Source organism: Pteropus alecto, unplaced genomic scaffold, assembly GCF_000325575.1.
Source record: "Pteropus alecto unplaced genomic scaffold, ASM32557v1 scaffold114, whole genome shotgun sequence".
Taxonomy (NCBI): Eukaryota; Metazoa; Chordata; class Mammalia; order Chiroptera; family Pteropodidae; genus Pteropus; species Pteropus alecto.
This window is the reverse complement of record NW_006435793.1, coordinates 2739157-2758857: the sequence shown is the minus strand read 5'-3', so window position 1 is coordinate 2758857 and position 19701 is coordinate 2739157. Positions and strand designations below refer to the sequence as shown.

Genomic DNA, 19701 nt, shown 5'->3' with positions numbered 1-19701 from the left:
GGGGGGTTGGGAGACAGGGAAGCTGGAGAAAACAGAGGAGGTATCCCCTACTGCAGGTAGAGAGGGCATCTTAGAGTAGGGGCATCTGAGCTGAGCCCAAGGCCAATGCAAGGTGGCCAGTGAAGACAGGGAAAAGGGCACTGCGGACAGAGGGAACAGAATGTGGAAAGGCCTGGAGACAAGAGGAGCAGGACAAGTATGCAGAACAGCAAGGAGACTGGTGTGACCAGAACTGGGGCTTTCGGGAGGAAGCGGCAGGGGATAAGGGGCCTGGGAGGCCCAGGCTAGCTCTCTGTGAGCCCAGCAAACTCTCCCTTCCCCATCCCACCACACCCATCCTACTCTCTAGCTACACCTCCCACTGCTGACATTTTTAACTGTCATTGAATTTTAAATTTTGAACATGTAATTTGGGGTCAGTATAAAATCCACACAATGAAGACTGGTGGATTGTCAAAGAAAAGCATTCGCACAGTCCACACTAACTTTAATTAAGAAAAGACAGTGAACCTGGTGCCAGATGGTGCTTTGCAGGGAAGGGCATCCCACAGCTAAACCTGCCTCTGAGCCGGGCATCTCCGCAAGGATGGCTGCAAACGCCCACTCAGCAAGGCTCCCTGGCCAGCCTCCATCTATCAGGAGGCAAGTAGACACACTACTGCCCTCTACAGAGCATGAGGCAGGACGGCAGTGCTCTAAGGCAGAAAGCAGGGCATCCCACCCCGGCTGTTCTGAGCTTCTCTCAGTCCCTGAACAAGTGTTCTCTCCTATGGACCTCAGCAATTTCATTCAGCAAATGGGGGGCTGGACTGGAAGATGACTAAGGACACTCGCAGCTGCAAGCCCACCACAGATGGACATTTTCCCTCCTTTGGGCGAGAGTCTAAAATTGTTGCACACTTTCTGGAAGGCAATGATATTCATATCCTTTGACGCAGGGATTCCATTTCTAAATCTTTATCCCGAGGAAATAATCAGGTAAGTGGGGAAAACTGAGGCATGAGGATATTCAGCAGCGCTGTTAAAACAGCAAAAAAACTGGAAACCCCAAAGTCCTCCACGCCAGTCTCCAATGGTCAGTCAGGCACATCTCCTCGATGGGATGTTGTGTCACAAAGCCATTTAAGATGTGATGTGGCCAAAGAGTGTTCAGTGACATGGAAAAGATGGTCGTGACAAACTGTTAACAATAAATCCGGCTGAGTACAGTATGGGGAAGATAACGGTGCCTACTCTGCATGGTTGCTGGGGAGATTAAATAAGCGAATATACGTAAAGTGCTATGAACAGTGGCTGGTACTTGGTAAGTGCTGTGTTAAGTATCTGCTATTAAATATAACATGATATATTCATAGATGCTAAAAATGGTAGGAAAATTACTCAAATGATATATGCCACAAAATGTCAATCATCATTATATGTGTGATCAAGGGTGATTGTTCTTTTTTACATTCTACTGCATCTTCCAAAATTTCAGTAACAACATTTCTGTCTTCATGCTGACAGTCATTATTACGATTTAATGATATCATTGAATGTCGGGCAGTGCAAGCTCCCACAGTCAGTGTGTAGAGACAGCAATTTGCACGGTGGGGCAGGGTGGAGCTGGCAGTTCCTGGTCAGGACCCCTCGCAGCAGCACCCGGGTCCTGGGGCTACCTAGGCCTTCCCCTGGAGCACTTCTGCTCCCTTCTCCTCTCCAATACTGCCCTCTCCTGGCCAGCCTCCAGATTAGGGTCTCGGAGATCAATGGACTTGAGTCTACCCCAGTCAGAAGGCTCTCATTTTGGAGAAGAGGAACATGGAGCCCAGAGAGGTGAGGTAACACATCCAAGTTCAAAAGGCAGCTAACTGAGAGCTCACTCTGGGCTAAGGTCTTCCTGTGGATGAACTTATTTAAAAACCACAACCATGCGGGATAGCATCCCTAAGTCAGAGACTGCTGGCTGCCCCCAGTATCCATCTTCCACACCCTCCTTAGTAGACACCCTTGTTATTTAGTTATTGGGCCCACAACCACCTGGAATAAAGACTTCATTTCCCAACTTCCTGTGCAATGTGATGTGGCAATGTAACTAAATTCTGGCCAATTTGATGTAAATAGAGTGATGTATGAGTTTCCAGGAAAATTCTTTAAAGATACCTGACATGTACTCATGGCCACCTCTTTCCTCGTCTTTCCTGCTGGCTGGAAAGAGGAAATAATGCTCAGAGCTCTTGGACTAAGAGGTGACCTTGGTAATAGAAGCCATACCTAGGAGACCGACAGGTAGAAGAACCCTAGGTCCCTAACTCCATTAAACAATGTACCAGTCCTGAAGGTCACTTATTTAAGAGAAATAAGCTGCTATCTTATTTATGCCACTGCTATTTGGGGATTATGACTCACAGCTGAACCTAATTCTAACACATCTTTAGTTTATAGATGAGGAAACTGAAGCCTCTCAGGCTGGAAAATCCTACGACTCCTCTCCCCCTAGCTCTTCATAACCAAAACGGTGAGTCCAATGTCTCCTATCAACTCCTACCCCTTCAATGGCCTGTCCTCAGGGCTGCCTCCCTCAGAATGTGATCGGTGCTTACATCTGGCCATTAAGCACCAGTACAAACTTACCTATGGTTTAGGGCTGGCATCTGTTCTGACTCTTTGGTGCCAGAGCTGTACTCATTGTTACACATTTTGATAGCAACCCCATCCATGACCACCACAAAGAAAGACAAACGCCCACGTTCCTCCTCTGCTAATCAATCAACTAATGACTGGTAGATATTTGAAATGCTTTTAGTAAAGCCCCACACTCACCATGGTTGTCAATAACACATCTTCCTTTTCTCCTCTCGTGCTCCCAGGACCTGAGAGACAAATGGAAGTTTCCTGAAATGACGTCCCCCCGCTCCCCCGCCATGAGTGCACAGCATGAGGATGAGTGACCAGGTTGGCCTTCATCCTGATAAACCAATTCTCCTGAGCGATTAAATATTTAATAATAATTGGTATTCAATATCTGAATAGAAGGAAAGCATTAAAAATGTATCTCAGAGTGTGTTTTCAGCTTTTTCCATAAACCACTGCTGTGCTGGGTCAGACAGTGGTGCACCCAACTCAATAGTCTGTCTCAAACGATGGTGCCAAAGAAGACAGTCCGGGTGTGGGGAGTCTGTCAGAAGGCATCTGATCTAACCAATTTCCCAATCAGTATGGGAATCTCCTTCGGCACCCTGGCGAAGTCATTCAACCTGTTGAATACCTCTAGCAGGTGGGGAGCTCACGACCCCTCCTTCACCTGGGTAACTCGTTCTATTTCAAAATACTTTCAGTCCCAGAGACTGATTGCATTTGATAGGTGGGAAAATCACACATCAGTGGCCTCAGGTGCCTTTGCAGAGTGTGGAGGACAGGAGCCTGGGACTCTTGCCAGCAGTCCCCCCATTCTACCACACTGACAGCATTTGTGTGCCTAAGTTTCTTCTTTGCCAGACCAGCCACTCTGTTCCAGCGTTGCATTCCAACATCTCACCTTTGACATCAGCCTAGGAGGTAGGACACAGGGCAAAGGATTTGGATTTGGCCATTCTGGAAATTCTACCACACCTGTGACTTTTTCTTACCATTGTCTTTCAGTGTCGGGGCCACATCAGAGAGCCCAGAGCGGTTTGTCTTGTCCCGGGGGGCTGCCCTCATTGTAGAGTCTAGCGCTGGCTCCGGCTCATCACAGAAAGGCAACGGCTGGTTGCTGGACAGCCCACGGGGCAGGGTCTGCATCAGTTTCAGCTTCCGGAACCTGTTGGACATTCGGTTCCACCAGGACTGCCAAAGGAACACAGAGCAGAATCATGCCCCAGGAACACCCCACCCAGGGACAGTGACTGCATTTCGCACATATCTCCTCTCCCCTCTCCTGGGCCTATGGCAGGCATTAGCAATCGACCACAGCACCTTTCCCAACTAGACCTGGTTCTCTCTGAATTCTTCCTGACCTTGTCCTCAGGTGCCATTTCCAATAGACTGAAGGTGGCCGTGAACCCCAACTGCCACCCCCCCATCTAATGAATTTCCTCATTGCGCAGACGGACAAATGGAGACTCAGACAGGGATGCCAACTTGCTCAAAGTCTTACAGTGAGTCAGAGACAGACAGATGGACAGAGGCCATGCTGAACACCTTAACCATCTATCGCTGCATCGCCCCTTTGTCCCTACTCCAGTGACAACATGAGAGATGCTGGGGGTCCATACCAAGGCCTGGCCATCTGCTCCTGTAGTTAATGTCTCCCCACCTACAGAGAGGACAGTTGCCACCTCCCAGGGTGTCCTTACAACCCCATGACAGCTCAGAGGTACTGGCACAGCCCAAAGGGAGGCTGTGAGGGCCTGGCCTATAGATATGGCCATGAAGATGGGGATGAAGGGATCTATGCAAGCAGCACCGTGAGGAAGAATCAGGGGCTTGAGTGAGTGACCAATACAAAACAAATGCCAAGTCTGCAGATCTGAGAAGGTACTAGAACCTCAGACAGGATAGGGGTGGCAGGGGGTGGGGTGGAATTTTTTATTTCAAAGAAGTAGAGAAGGATGGAGAGGATAAAAAGTTCAAAGAAAAATACTAGGCTTGTAGTAAGAAATAAGCAACTGGAGTCTGGTTTTGGCATTTCCGGGAAGAAGCTGGTGGGGGCCTGCAGACCACAGGGAGATCCCAGAACGGTGTGATCAGCAGATGTTCTCCCCGCTCGAGCAAAGGCCGCAGACAGACGGCTTGGGAGGAGAGGTGTTCGGTTCAGCCAGCTCAGTACATCATGCAGAATTTTTTAAAAAATTCCCTACATTTATAAATTGAGTTTCCACATAAAAACCTGGATTTCTAGTTTTCCCTGAAAAAAGAAGGGAAGATCTTGCAACACGGACCCACATTCTTACCAAGCAGCCGCTGATGCCATTAAGTGGTTACGATCACCCATTTTCCCTGGTCTCCACCATTCCCTACTGCTCATCTCCATCTTACTCCCCACCCCTGCCAATTCCCAACCCCCGCAGCGTAAACCAGTCTCAGTTAATAGGAAGTAGCAGCAGGTATCCCCAACTCCATTGACCTGGCTTTCTAAAGCCCTTTAAGGAAGAAAAAGACAAACCTTAAGCCCGCCTTTGTCATCAGGCAGCACCGGGACACTCCAGGGCTGTCGGATCTTCGAGTGGGGTAGGGGTGGTGGGTGGCTGGGCCGGCCTTTGTCTTTATTCACCTGCATGCAGACAGATGCCAGCAGTCGAACAAGTTCTGTATCTATGGGCACAAAAGGTAGCGTTTTACCTGCAAATCTGTCAAGCTATGGATAGTGGGCCCAAGACGACCCCTGTCAGCCTTAGAACTCAGCCCTGCAACTCCAGAGTCTGTGTTACGCCAAGATCAAGGCACTTGCCTTGCCATCTGATCTTCGGAAGGTGGCAAAAAGACCAGCAGGGGTTAACCCACTTAACCAGAAAGAAAAACCAGAAGCCCTCTTCCCCCAAGAAGGCAGGGGGGTGATATGTTTTAAAAAGTACAGGATCTGCACCCAGATGGCAGAGGTTCAAATTCTGCCTCTGCCCTTCTCTGCTTGTGTAATTGCAGGTAAATTCAGGAACCTCTCTGTGCCTCTGTAAAAGGGGTGACGTTAAAGGTATCTGGAGGTATCAAGGGAACTCCTGGCATATGGTAAATGCTTAAGCATGGTTAAGTATCATTAGTGAGTATTAACTCAACTAGGTTATGTTAAAAAGCGACAAGATTAAAAAGAAACTACTACAAACTATTAACAGTGCTTTTCTCTTGACAATCATTTCTTTCTTTCTCTCCAAGTGTTCAATAATAAGCACGTGTTTCTTTGAAAATTTCAGGCAAAAACTTCATTTAAAAACCCACTAGGGGCAAAAAAAATCCACTCGGGGTTGATTGCTTTATGGGGAAAGGGAGTGGGAAAACGGGCAGGGAGTGAAGGAGAAGAGACACAGCGACAAAGAATTTGTCAGAGAAAAGCACGCGTCATCCAGCCTGGGGTCCCAGGAGGCTGAATCTGAATGATGTGAGAGAGACTGCTGGACTTAGGCGAGGGCCCCACCTCTCCGGCTGCGTCACTCGTTTCTCCTGGTCTGTCACCTCCCCTACCTAGAGGATGCGAAGCTTTGCTTCCCTTGCACACTCTGCAAGGATGAAATAGAACCAAGCAGTGTATCTGGGACGTGTGGGCCCTGCAGCGGGGGGTGGGGTGAGGGGGATGGCAATGCTGGCGATGAGGAAGGACATTCTGGCCTGGCACTCCTGTAGCTAAGAGCAGAAGCAGGAATAAACCCATTTGGGGCCACAGAGGTAAAAGTCTCATCCTCACGACCAACAGGATGAGATCTGGCTCGGGGCTCAAAGCCTGTGGGGTCAGGAGGGCCTCCCAGCCCCTCCCTCTCTGGGCTGATGCTCCAAGATTATAAACAGATATAGAGAGAGACCCTGCCCCTTGAGCTGGCTAATTGGAAAACGCAGGTCCCAGAGGACAGCCTGTAACACTTAGGGGGAAGGGCTGAGGAGAGCAGCAGGTGCCAGCCAGCCCAGAACCAAGGGAGGTGGGGCTAGTAATGGCCACACCCCCAGCACAGTACTCTTGAAAGCCTAGGCAGCCTCTACCTACACAATTTAGCAGAGGGGTCAGTGCTCTGTCTCTGATTCTGCTTGTCAAAGGCATTTCTGTTTACTCCTGAGTCACTCGGAGTTTCTGGCTACAAAGCACAGGTACCATTCTAGGATCTGTGAACTGCCAAGGCAGACAGATGCTTTGCTGGCCTTCCCTCCTTAGAGACTCCCAGAGGCTGGTAGTGGGAAGAGGCCTCAGGGACTACCCCAGCCCAGCCCTTTCTGGGAAGGGAAAAACTTGCCTAGGGCCACGTGGAGAGCTCTAGGGGCTTGAGAGTGCCTTCCTCGATAATAAGAAAAGTGCTTAACACACAGGCGATTATCTGGATTCCCAGCCAGAGAAAGATGATACAGGTTTACAACCTTTTTCTTGAAACAACCCACCAGGATCACTCAGCAGCATCACTAGGTCAAAGGCCGTGTACCCGTTTTTTGCACGGAGAGTAACATCAGCCCCTTGGTTTAGCAGATATTTGACAATTTCCTTATTCCTGGGGAGGAAAGAAAAAGCCAGAGTTAGGCCCACTGAAAGTGAAAGCATGGCTTTACTCCTGGGAAACAAAATGTGATGTTAACTACAGAGCCCCATCTCTGAGCAGGTAGGAGGGTGTGGAAAACTGGAAAACTACAGATCATAGGCCAAGGTGTTTGATGTGGAAGTCTGAGGCTCATCAAATAAGAAAACAAACTACTTGGCCATAACGCAGGCAAATACTACGATCACCTGAAACAGAGCAAGGATGGAGCCCCTAACCTGGAATCAGACATAAGCAGCTGCACGACTGTGTGCAGATCCCCGGCTCTCGGTCACTACAGAGCCCCATCTCTGAGCCTCCAGGAGGTCCCCTAAGGAGGAGGCCTCCAGGAGGGCTCCTGGATGACAAAGGATTCAGAAGCACCAGTCAATGCTGACACTTGCTTAAAATGAGGGGGTTAGAGCAAGTGTCGCCATCTGAGAAGCCAATGTGTGAAAGGCCCATGTTCATGTCCATGTTCATTTCGCAGTAGAGGAGGCCACTCATACATCTGTGTGAAAACCCCAATGAACCAAGCACTCTGCTCAACTGAAAGCAACCTACAAAAACTTGTCTCTCTCAAAAACATTCCTTTTTTCATGGCCACTGGTGAAGCTGTGTGATGAGGTCATGGGAAATCTGGATACAGAAGGGTGGGAACACAGCAAAGAAGGAGTCTACATCGAGAACCTCATCTCAGCCTGAGTCTCTCATCAGCCTCATCGCTGAGAAAGTAGAGCTGGCACTGACCCATGGTACGTGGCCTGCATGAGGGCTGTCCAGCCATGCACGCTGTCCTGCTTGTCAACTTCGGCATGTCTCTCCACCAGCAGCTGCACCAGAGGCAGCTGGCCCATGACAGCTGCCAGCATCAGCGGGGTCGCCCCGTCCCCATTGACCAGGTTCACGTGGTTGGGGTCTTCGTCAGCAATCTCTTTGACCAGCTGGAAGTTTCCTACAAACAGAAACGGTAGCCCTGATGACCCATGGGCCTGGCACTGCAGGCTTACATATCCAGTGGGTTCATTTAACAAACATATGCTGAGCTTGCCTCTGCCCTGGGCTGCTGGGCATCACAGGGGCTCCAAGGATGAGACGGAGGTAGGCCCTACTCTCAAATCCTCAGTTTATGAGGGACAGAGACCAACATACAAGTAGCTTTACTAAAAGAGAGAAGTTTTGATGTCTTAAAAGGACAGATAAAGACGACAGATGAAGGGCAATGCCCATGCAGAAAGAGAGGTCAGGTCTGGCTAGGGGCTAAGGATCAGAGAGAACTTCCTGAAGGTGGGTCTATATCAGAAGAAGAAATGTTAGGCTAAATAGTCCTTTATCACAGGGAAACTGAAGTGGGTAGGTGGCAGCCAGGCATTTCTGAAGTAGGGAAAAGCCAGGACCTCACCATAGGGTTTGGCCAGAGAGGTAGAGAAGCCTGGGAGGGCAGGCTGGAGTCTGTGTGTAAAGCACCATAATAACGACCAGCCTCTTGGGTCTGAATGTTCACGGGGGAAACTACAGAGTTAGGAAACAACAAAATGCCTGTTTCTTTCTCTGAGTGGCCTTGAAGAGGACTCGAAATATTAGGTTGGGAGAATTTAGCACTGAATTCTAAAATATCCAAAAAGATTTTCTAAAGTGCTTACCCATTTTCAATGCATGGAAAATATCGGGTCGTCTTTTCTCCTCATCTGGGTAAACAAAGGTTTTAAAAGTTAAGCACCGAAAGGTTCAATATAACAGAAAAGTCACAAGGGTGTAAGAATGACATAGCCTCGCTTTTAAAATGATCTACTTTTCAGAAGCAATCTAATTGAAAACCTAAGCAGCAGACAAATCTAGCAGCCCTTCTGGAAGGGTTATTATCATAGTGTCCAAAAACACTTGAGAGACAGAGCTGGGGAGGTCGTTTGGCCAAAATGATAGTGGACCATTTCCTGATCCCATACTCATAAAGCTCTTATGCATTCCAAACGTTTGGGATGTCCTTTCTTAGATATGATAGAAAAGCAGTCTTGGGAAATCTCTGAATTGCTATGAAATTTTTAAAAAGAAACAGTGATTCTTTTCTCCTAAATGGACAACCATGAGATAATTCCAGAGCAGAGGACCCCTGATACGCTGAGCAGCTAAGCCCAGAGGAAGGCCATGAATGTGGCCGCCAGAAAAGCCAACGTTAATTTTTGCTTTCCTTCCCAAATAAGAAGTAATCTGCATGATTTTGAGTCGTCCCTGCCCCAGACCTGCAAACACAGCTCTCTACAGGCAACTGCCCACCCGCTGTCCTCATGTTGGTCCCCAAAGCCCAGGGCTCAGCTGGTGCAGGACCCCTGCATCTCCTGCCTACCCCCAACACTGGGGCTTGCTGCACCCACCCTATGCCAGCCCCTCCCTCATCTGCTCATCCGTCACCTTCTTCCAAGCTTAGGCTAGTGGGGACCCTGCTCCTGTCAGAAAGTAGACATTCTCATGACCAGGCCAGGCCCCTCGCTGGCAGTGGAAGGCAGGACTTTCTGCAGCCTTGCACTAGCTCCAGGGATGGAGCAGCTGCAGGAAGCCTGTGGCTCTGGGCCGAACCTCTGGTCCAGATCAGCCCCAGTAGGCAGCTGGGAGGAAGGTGAAAAACAGTGCAAGGGGCACTGAGTCTGGAGTCAGCATATCAGAATGAATACTCGTTTCTAGAGTGATGTGTCTCTTCATCGCGAAAATGGGATAACATGCTAATGTGGGGACCACATGGCAGTTCAGAGATTAATAATATAGATGGGCAAATGCTTCAGAAACAGGCCTGTTCAAAGAGCAATTTTTGTTATCTTTACTAGTGACCAGCAATCACCTCAGCAAAGGTAAGTACTTAATTCCAGGGTTCTTAAAGAAAGTAGACATGGAACCAAGTATCTGATTTTGCCTCTGAAATACTAGTATAAAACGATATTGCATCTTAGTTTTAAGGGATATGTCATGTTCCTTTAAGTGTTTCAGATTCTAATTTAATGTGGGCTGATGCCTTCTCATGTCAAGACCCTTTGACAAAAAAAAAAAAAAAAAAAAAGCCTGTCACCTGGCCTTGGTGTTGGTTGCTAAGCAACCATCTGGAACAAATGAATCGCTGACAATCTAGTCTGACCCCAGGAGGCTGAGGTAGCTACGCTCCAGATGCCAAGTGACCCTGAGCTGGTCCTTTCCTTGCTCTGGGCTCCAGTTTTCATGTCAACACGACAGCAGCTCAAGGTACAACCACGGTGAGGGTGGGGAGGGGGTCACAATGACAATTACACCCTGGGGGTCCCTAAGGCCCCAGTGGGTTAGATTTCCTGGCATCTCGCAAAAACAGCTGGGGGCTATTATTTATTTCATGACCTATCATTATTAATAACACAGCCTTGTCCTTGCTGCTGTCTCCCCTGAAGACTTTTCCCTGAGAGCCCACGTGGAGCATTCCCTCAGCTCTTGCCAGTCGGTGGAACTCTCATCTCCTCAAGGAGGCCACCTGACTGTCCTTTTTCACACTGCAGCATGCATCGCCCCCACTCTGCCACTCGAAACCCTCTATCTTACCCCCCACCTATCATGCTATGTAACTTACTTTATTTAATAGTCTATTTCCTGTTTATTGCCAAGGTCCTCAAGGGCAGGGATTGGATCTGATATATCCCAGGTGCCAAGAATGATGCCTGGTACATAGTAGGCACTCAGTAAATATTTGTAGAATAACTGAATGAACAAATGGTCAATGAAAACCTATTATAATAGCTTCCATTTACTCAGTGCTGTCTACGTTCCAGGTTGTGGATATACATTTTACAGGCATAATCTTCCAACTGCTCACAAAACCTTCTAAGGTAAGTGCATTTATTACAACTGTTTTATAACAGAGGAAGGACACTGAGGCCCTGACAGGACAGTGAACATGCCCAAGGCCACGCCGCTACAAATTGGAGAACTAGCTTCAAACCTAGGTATGCGTGACAGGGAAGTCTGTACTCACAGACATGACCCGATCTTGTCAAATATGACAACAGTAATAGGGGTAATGGCAGCTGCCAACATCTCTCACACACTCCCTGTTGGCCGAGGTGACCTCACTTAATCCTCACAGCAGTCCTGTGGGGTGGGTGTTACTCCTGTCCCCCACTTATGGATGGCAAATGGAAGCTTGGTGAATTCAGGCAACCAGTCCAATGTCCCTTGGCTGGCCTTTTCTTCAGATTTTTTACTTTTCAGCCCTAGATGCTTATACAGTGCAGCTGGTCCCTACAGCCTGGACCGTCTCAGTCCTATCACCAAAGTCAGACCCATCACAGGAAGAGGGCGCTGAGGCTGTGTGTGACACTGCATTTCATGGTCCTACTGCACAACTAGAGGTTTTGAAACATGATGTGTCCTGTGGCAGATTTGCTAAGGACTGTTTAGACAGCCCTTTAAAATCCAGAAAGATGGCAAAAAGAAAAAAGAAACAGGACACATTAATAGGTGTTGAAAACCTCTAAAGTGGGCTGAACTTTATGTGAATTAGTCTCTGAGGACCGATCACTGACAAGATCAGGCACACTGTTCTAGAGCAAGGCTGGCACACTACAGTCCATGGGCCAAACCTGACCCGCTGCCTGTTTTTATAATTATAGTTTTACTGCAACATACCCACTCATTTACATATCACGTAAGGCTGCTTTCACTAGCAGAAATGAGTGATTAAGACACAGACCGTATGACCCACAAAGTCTAAAATACTGATCTGTTCCTTTACAAAAAAAAGTTTGCTGATTCTGTTCTAGAAGGATCCCAGAGCCATCTGCATCAGAGTTAGGGAGGAGGGGCCTTGCTTTGTAGGTTTCCAGGCTCTTCCCAGAGCTACCCAAATCTCTTTTTGGTGTGTGAGCCAAGAACCTTGCATGTGACAGGCACTCTCAACTGACTCTTACACACAGCACAGCTTACGTCCCATGGCCCTGCAGGCTGGACTCTGATGTCTGTATGCCCTTTGGATGGGCGATCCATGGCTTGAGTCTTTAAAACACAATTTGGGATCCTCTGTGAAGCCACGGTGGGGGTGGGGGCAGGGAGGGGAAGCCTGACCTGTCTTGGGCCTGATGGTGGTCAGTGGGTCCAAGTAATCTGCAAGGTCCCTGTGCTTGCAGTCCAGTGCAACCTCGAAGGCAGTCTTCTCCAGTACGCTGAGGTGGTCAGGGTTGGCCCCCTTCTCCACCAGCTGCTGGGCCATGCTGAGCCTTCCAATGAGCGCTGCCAGCATCAACGGGCTCCAGCCCACAGTCTGGGTTGCATGGTTGGGATCTGCACCCCAGTCTAGCAGCAGACGCACCACGGCCTCATGCCCGTGCTGGATGGCAGCCATCAAGGCTGTGATGTCCAGAAGCTCATCCCTGCTGTCTGCTGCCCCTGGCTGCTCGCCTGAGGGGCTGTGATGGTCCACAAAGGCACCAGCTTCCAGGAGCAGTTTCACCACGCCCAAATGGCCACCCCGAGAGGCCACAGTGAGCACACTGGTCCCCAGCCGGTTCTGGGCATTGACATCAGCCCCGTGATCCAGAAGCAGGTGTGCCACACTCACATGCCCAAATCTGCCAGGAAGATGGAGAATTAGTGACACTAAATATGGAGCACTGATAAGGAAATACTTATGTAATCCCCATTTATCATTAATTATTTAAGTCATAAGAGCTGCTTATAATAAAAGGCCTTCTTCTGGTGCCAGGAATTGTGCTGGCCCTGCACATGTGAAACCACAGAGATGAGCAACTGCCTTGCCTAGGTTCAAATCCAGCTCTACCATCTACTCTCTGCATGACCTTGAGAAAGACCTTTAGTTTCTTTGTGCTTTCATTTCCTCATCTGTAAAATGGGGGATATAATTGTATCTACTTCAGGACAATGTTAAGGATTGTTGAGTTAATATGCCTAAATATATTATATAAAGCACCTAGAACAATGCTTGGCCAAAGGAAGCACCATATAAATGTTAGCTTTGATCACTGTAATCATTTTACATTATGCAACATGGCAAGGTTACCTAGCCGGTCAGGAGCTGTGTCGGGGTCAGAATCCAGGTCTGTCTGAATCCTGCTGCCCTCCCTCTTTCCCCTACACCATGTTGCCTCCCACGTCTCAGAAAGGTCACTTTATTCTGCTTTATAGTGTGGTAATCTGTCCTTCTGCCTATGCTGATTTTCCCATGGGCAGGGCCCATGTCTGACTCATGTGTACCCTTCTCCTCCCCAAATGTACACACAGAGAAGGTCCTTCCAAATGAGGCAGTGGACCCCATGCCAAGAGGTGTGGCTGTGACTGTGGTCAGCAGAGATGGGCTCTCGCTTCTCATCCGAGGCATGCTGCCACCTGCTGGCAGGAATGTCCACTGCAGGAGGCTGAGAACTGGGCTTGGGCCAGACCCTCTTCAAAGAAGCTGGGACACTGGGAAGACAAACATGTGCCCACCAACTCTCTCCTACCAGGAAGAGGAGAACAGATGCTTCTTCCCAGCAAAATCTCTTTCTCCTTTAGCCACCAGAGGGCGGAAAAGTTCTGTTTTGTAGCATTTTGGGTTGGCACACTTTCTGAGCTCAGAGCTGTGTATGTCAGAGCTGGAAGGGGCCCCTGAACCAGGAAAGGAAAGAATGACAAGAGGAGCGGGGCCGGCTGTGCTAGGTTGTACAAGACCATGCTGTCTGCATAACGTCTGCATCCTGCGAGGCAGTTTTTTTGAATCTCTTAGTGCACACCCCTCCTTTCTGGACACGGGTTTTGTAGCTCAACTAAACCCAGGGCCTCCCTCCGCCCTGTGGAGGCAGAGCCAAGGCTTAACTCTGGTTTGAACTTAACAAATACCTTCTGGGACATGAACCTTAACAGCACCAGGTCACCTCAGCCTACAAAGCACGGCTCTCAGAGGGAAAGCTTAATGAACTGGCTCCCCCAGCTATAGAAGGCTGGGCCTGCCCGCCTTTTCTCTAAGAGCAGAGAGAGGTCAAGTCAAGCTGAAATAAACTCAAAGGCAGAAGCTGCAACCCCAATCTGTCTCTGTGCTTCCTTCCTGCCCATCCATGATGTCATTCTCAAAACCTAAAATGATATTCCCAAACCCTAAATCTGACGGCAACTTCCTACTGCCCAAACGCCTGCCAACTTTGTCAACCTCATCTTCTCCCAACTCCCACACCGTACGCTCTGGCCATGCGCTCCTGTACTTGCCAATTATTAGACTCTCCAAAGACAGGACTGGGTGGCTGACCCAGAGTGGAGCTCAGTAAATACTGTCAAATGAATAAGTGAGTGAATGAATGAATGGTATAACCATGTAGAGGGCAGTCCAAAGATAGGCAATTGAATTGTCTGAAGAACTGGTATATCCTCCATTGGAGTGGTGAATTTTTAAAAGATTATACTATAGTTACCAAGCATGAGATAAAATCTAGTATAGTTCCTAACAGCAGATTAAAGGTACTGTCATATTTTTACCTCATTGATCTTAACAAATCCTGAGATAAACCTCCCATTTCACAGATGAGGAAATCAAGATTAGAATGGACAGCAATAATCCAGAAATTTGAAAGTGACAGAGTCAAAACTTGAATTTAGACCCTAAAACCCCAAATCTTGCTCTTCTGGTGTAACAAATTTTCACAGAGCCACAAAAGGGCTGAATTTCAGCAGAAATGTTGACACTTGGAATGCTTTCTGAACTCATGGGTAGCCCAAGAGGTCATTCAATTAGACTGAAAATATAAAAGGATTCAACAAAAGCTAAAATAATTTTGTGGATGCTAAATTGCTTATAGGTGATTACTAAAGATAGGGAAGCTGGGGCTTTCTGAACAGCTGCTATGATTACCAATTAATTTCTGCAATTAACACCTGTGTTTAAAGACCTGGCACATACTCCCACCACTCAAAGCACTGGGCAGAGAGTCCAGCTCTGCTACACTGGAAGGCAGAGAAATAAAGGGCAGGAGGAGGAAAGTAAAGAGGCCAAGGATGAAGTTAGAGCCAAAGTAAACACCATGCAACCTGTCCCTTTAGCATACGGCAAATTTGGCAAGTAGCTTCCTTGTGGCCAACACCAAGTGGAAAATGGTCAGCTACAGGATTCATGGCTGGGAGCACAAGCTCTGGAGCCATATACCTGGGTGGGTGGCCTTAGGCAAGTTACTTAACTCCTCTGAGCCTCAATTCTTCATCTATAAAATAGGGAGAGCAACAATACCTGCTTTCCAAGGTTTTGTGTGGGTTGAATGAGTTAATTCAGTTAAAGCACTGAGCACGGTGCTTGACACAAAGTGCTCAATAATGGTTATCATTTTAAGAATAAGGAAAAAATATGAATGTAACCATTTCTAATACTAAAACATCCCCAAGCAACCAAACTGCAGTTCAGGCACAGGGCCTCTGATGGCCTGGTTTGATCCAATGACCAGCTTTGGAACAGAGTTGCGATGATAAATAGATGCTCTCTTCCACCAAAAGTGGTGGCTGCCGGGAGCATCATGTTGAGGCACTTGAATGGGTATCTAGATTCAGGGAGGAAGAACAAAGACTGGAACGTGTCGGCACATGCCATGCATTTGCCTGATCCGAGAGACAGACAGATTGTATATCCTTCTCTGTATATACTATTCCTCCACATACAGATTAGGCAGCAGAAAGCTCAAATACAACCCAACACAGGCAGAGGGGATACCTGAGTACAGATGGTCAGTCTCGCCAACTGAGGGACAATACATTTTAAAGTACCCAGGCCCTGTAGAGGCCCAGCTAAAGGTCGAGAGTCAATTCTAATCCTCTCATAGGATTGTCACATTCTAGTACATTCTCTTAGGAGTAAACAAGAGTATGTCATAGCTAACGCTCCCCAAACAGCACCTACACGATAAACAGAGGAATAAAAAGGAACATAATCAGTCCAGAGCCTCTTGATTTGCAAGTGACAAAGTGAGGACACTTGGACCACAAATTCCAGCAAACAGTATCAAGTTGTAGAGAAGAAGAAAAATTCTTTAAAAATGTTAACTTATTAGTTAACAGAGTTTAGGTTAATTCTTCTGAGTTTCCTGCCCCATCAAGATGAACAGAAATTAGATGAACTTAATCGGATGACTTTGACTATCCTATAGAACTTGGTTAATAGCAAAAAACTGGCGATCGGAGGTCTCTGAGACACTCTGAAGCCTGCCAGACACTACAGTCACAAACCTCACTCAGCAAGTAGGAGTTCAGAGATTAGGCTCACATCAGTGCCTTCCAAAAATCACTGGGGAGCCTCTTCTCACACAGTCCCTTTCCCACTAGGTCTTCTGAATCACAATCTCCATAAAGGAAACTCAAGAATCTGATTTGAAAAAGCATCCCAGAGATTCTGGTGTGTGGCCAGGATTGGGTGCCACTGAGGAAGGGGACCAGCTATAGCATGGGGTAGTGGGCACTACTGCTGGTGCCCTTCCCGTGCTGAGGAAACAGAGAAGGGAAGGGTATCGTGGCAGGCTTCCTGGAAGAAGTTAAGCCAGGAAGAACAGGGGCGCTTCACTGAGGGTACAAGGGGCTTCCTGTATGTGGTTATGGTAAGGGCTCTGCAGCTGGATGCCCCAAGTCTGCTGACTCGCTATACGCTCATGAGCAAATTTTGTAATTTTAGACTATCATCTATAAAGTGGAGATAATATTCTTGGCACATAGGAAATGCTCAATAAATGCTAACCAAAAAACAAACAAACAAAGCCAAAGGAAGACAGGGAAAGTCTGGATGAAATCATCTTGGCCTGAGTTTAGGTTTAGTTTAGGAAGTTTCGTTTAGGAAGCCAGGCGGAAAGCAGAGGAAAGGATCTGAGGAGCGTGAGAGCCCGCAAATGCCATGCTAAGGGCTCTTACTAGAAAGCCATCACAGGGGAGGAACAACCAAACATTCACTTCAGAAAGATCTGGAAGCTCTATAGAGGATGGATTAGAGAAGGTACACCTGAAAAAAGGAAAGCAGTGGAAGGCCACTCCAAAGGTGTGGCCTGGACTAAGGCAGAGAGGAAGGAGAGAGGGTGTGAATTCAAGAGAGGGTGTGGCAGAGACAGATGGGCAGATATGGCCACGGCACAGACAGTTACCAGGGCTGAGGATTTACCTGGTATTTTAAAAACTGGAAGAGTGGAAAGGGGCCACTAAGAGAGACAGGGAACCTCAGAAAGAAAGGTGGATAGCCCAAAAGGCTTTATGGTCACCCCAGACTGGCATGATATTAAATATCTTAAGACAAAGGGTCCCAACACACCGGTAAGAGCATATAACACTGCCATGCCCCTGTGAACAGGTATGCATTCCCTAAATGGGATGCGTTGCCAAAGTTTCAATAGACTGATTGAAATAAACGCCCAAGGGCTGGAGAATGGTTAAGCAAACCACAGTACCATCACACTTGGAATATCACGCAGCGGTTGAAAATGATCTACTTGAAAATAATGCAGAATAAAAATTTTCCAGCAATACAAATTAGATTAGAACTGTGTAATAGTTGGAATTCAGAGGAATAAAATACTGTGGGTCACAATGAGAACATTATGTGTAAGAACGTTCCGTTTTCAATGCCTTTTAGAAAAACAAATGGCCCTTACATATGGAAAAATGCTTTACTTCACTCACATTTTAACAAATGCAAATCACAGCTACACTGAAATAAGATTTTTCACCCATCAGACATAAAAATCCAAAAGTCTAATAACATACTCTGTTGGTGAGCCTGCAGAAAAACAATCATTCATACTGCTGCTGGGAGGATAAATTGGGTAAACTGGTGCAGCTGCTGTGGCCAGTAGAAAAATGGGCTCCCAAAGATGTCCACATACTAACTCTCAGAACATATGTTAGGATTCATGGCAAAAGGGAAATTAAGGTTGCAGATAGAATAATCATTAAGGCTGCTAATCAACTGATCTTGAGATGGGGAGAGTAGCCTAGATTACCCAGGTGGGCCCAATGTAATCACAAGGGTCCTTTAATATGGAAGAGGGACAGAAGAGTCAAAGTTAGAGGATGTGATGACAGAAACAGGGGTCGAAGTTATGTGATTGCTGCTGGCTTTGTGGCAAGTTGTTACAGCAGCCGTAGGAAACTAATACACCTATGTGGAAAGCAAGTTGGCAATATTCACCGCAGTTACAAATGACCTGCATTCCCTCCTTGGGGAACTTCTGCAAGAAAATGGGTGGGTGGGACCTAAGTTGATGGCCAAAAGGAGTGAGAGAATTCACTGTGTACCAGTTTCTTTATATCAAGGTCTCAAGTCCTTTCATCCTGCTTCCTGAGTACTGGCATATCTCGTTTTACCATGCTTCACTTTATTGTGCTTCACAGATGTTGTGGGGTTTTTTGTTTGTTTTGTTTGTTTTTTTACAAATTGAAGGCAAGACCCTCCACCAGCAAAAAGATTATGACTCACTTTATTGGGATACTTGCTTTATTGCAGTGGTCTGGAACGGAACTCGCAATATCTCTGAGGTATGCCTGTACCTCTCAAACCCATCTTTTTGCTGTCCCGCTGCTGTCTCTGCTCTGGTCCGGGCCAGCATCACCTGTTCGTAGTCTGCTGTGATCCCTTCCTAACCAGAATTTCTGATTCTAGCCTACCACTCCAATCCATCTTCACACCACAGGGAAAGTGATCTTTCCAAAACAATCTGATTCAGTCAATCGCTGTACCTAGAACCTTTCATTACTCCCCAGTGCCCTTAGGATACCTCACTTTTCTCAGCCCTGCTACCTAGCAACTGCCACTTCCTCTGCAGGGAGAGCTCATATCCTACAACTCCCACCATAACATCTGACAGTCCGACTAACTCCTTATGTTCGCTTTTGCTTCCAAACCTTTACATGGGCCTCCTATCACCTGGTACCCACCTCCTGCTTCTGGTTAATTCTTAGACATCCTCAGGTCTCCACTTGAAAACACATCATCCTTACCAGAAACCTTCCTCCACCTCCCCAAACTGGGTCTGGAACTTCCAGAATTCCCTGAACTTTCCCTGTCAAGCCTATTCCCTTGTCTGGCTTGCCCAAGGGCAGTGAGCTCCTCCCAACGGGGACTTTACCTGAGTCCCACAGTATGCCCATCACCAATCTAGAGTAGGTAGGTAGGTTCCTAGGAAAATCTTCTTGCAGAAGGAATGAATGAACACCTCTAAGATTCTGAGTCTCTAAGACTCTACTCTCAAGTGTCCAGATTGTTCTTAAAGCCCAGTGTTTCCAAGATTATGATGTTATTAAAATGCACTTCCACTTCTCCTTGTATCCCAAAGCTGCTCAAAGTTTACCATTCCAACTCTCCAACGAGTCCTTGACTCTTTACCTCTCGGGGCGTCTGCGGGGGCCTCCGGGCAGTTCCTGCCGCCTGAACCCGGACACCGCTGGACACCACCCCCGGTGCCCCTGACCCCTCACCTGGCCGCCTGCATGAGCGCACTCCAGCCGTAGTGGTTGCGGCTGTTGACCGAGGCGCCGCGGCGCAGCAGGAAGCGCACCAGCGGCTCGTGGCCTCCGGCCGCCGCGA

The 19701-nt window shown here is 47.7% G+C and overlaps 1 protein-coding gene across 1 annotated transcript in view; it reads right to left on the bottom strand.

The window, feature by feature from the left end:
- ANKS6 (ankyrin repeat and sterile alpha motif domain containing 6) overlaps window positions 1–19699 on the bottom strand; it is a gene marked incomplete at its 5' end in the record, with an annotated part of 44991 nt that extends 25292 nt beyond the window's left edge. Inside the window, 8 exons of the mRNA XM_025046541.1 lie at window positions 2803–2852; window positions 3609–3807; window positions 5126–5274; window positions 7036–7142; window positions 7917–8121; window positions 8810–8854; window positions 12240–12742; window positions 19593–19699. Of these exons, the coding sequence (XP_024902309.1) occupies window positions 2803–2852; window positions 3609–3807; window positions 5126–5274; window positions 7036–7142; window positions 7917–8121; window positions 8810–8854; window positions 12240–12742; window positions 19593–19699 (1365 nt within the window). The remainder of the gene's footprint in view (window positions 1–2802; window positions 2853–3608; window positions 3808–5125; window positions 5275–7035; window positions 7143–7916; window positions 8122–8809; window positions 8855–12239; window positions 12743–19592) is intronic.
- Between the last annotated feature and the right edge of the window lie 2 nt (window positions 19700–19701).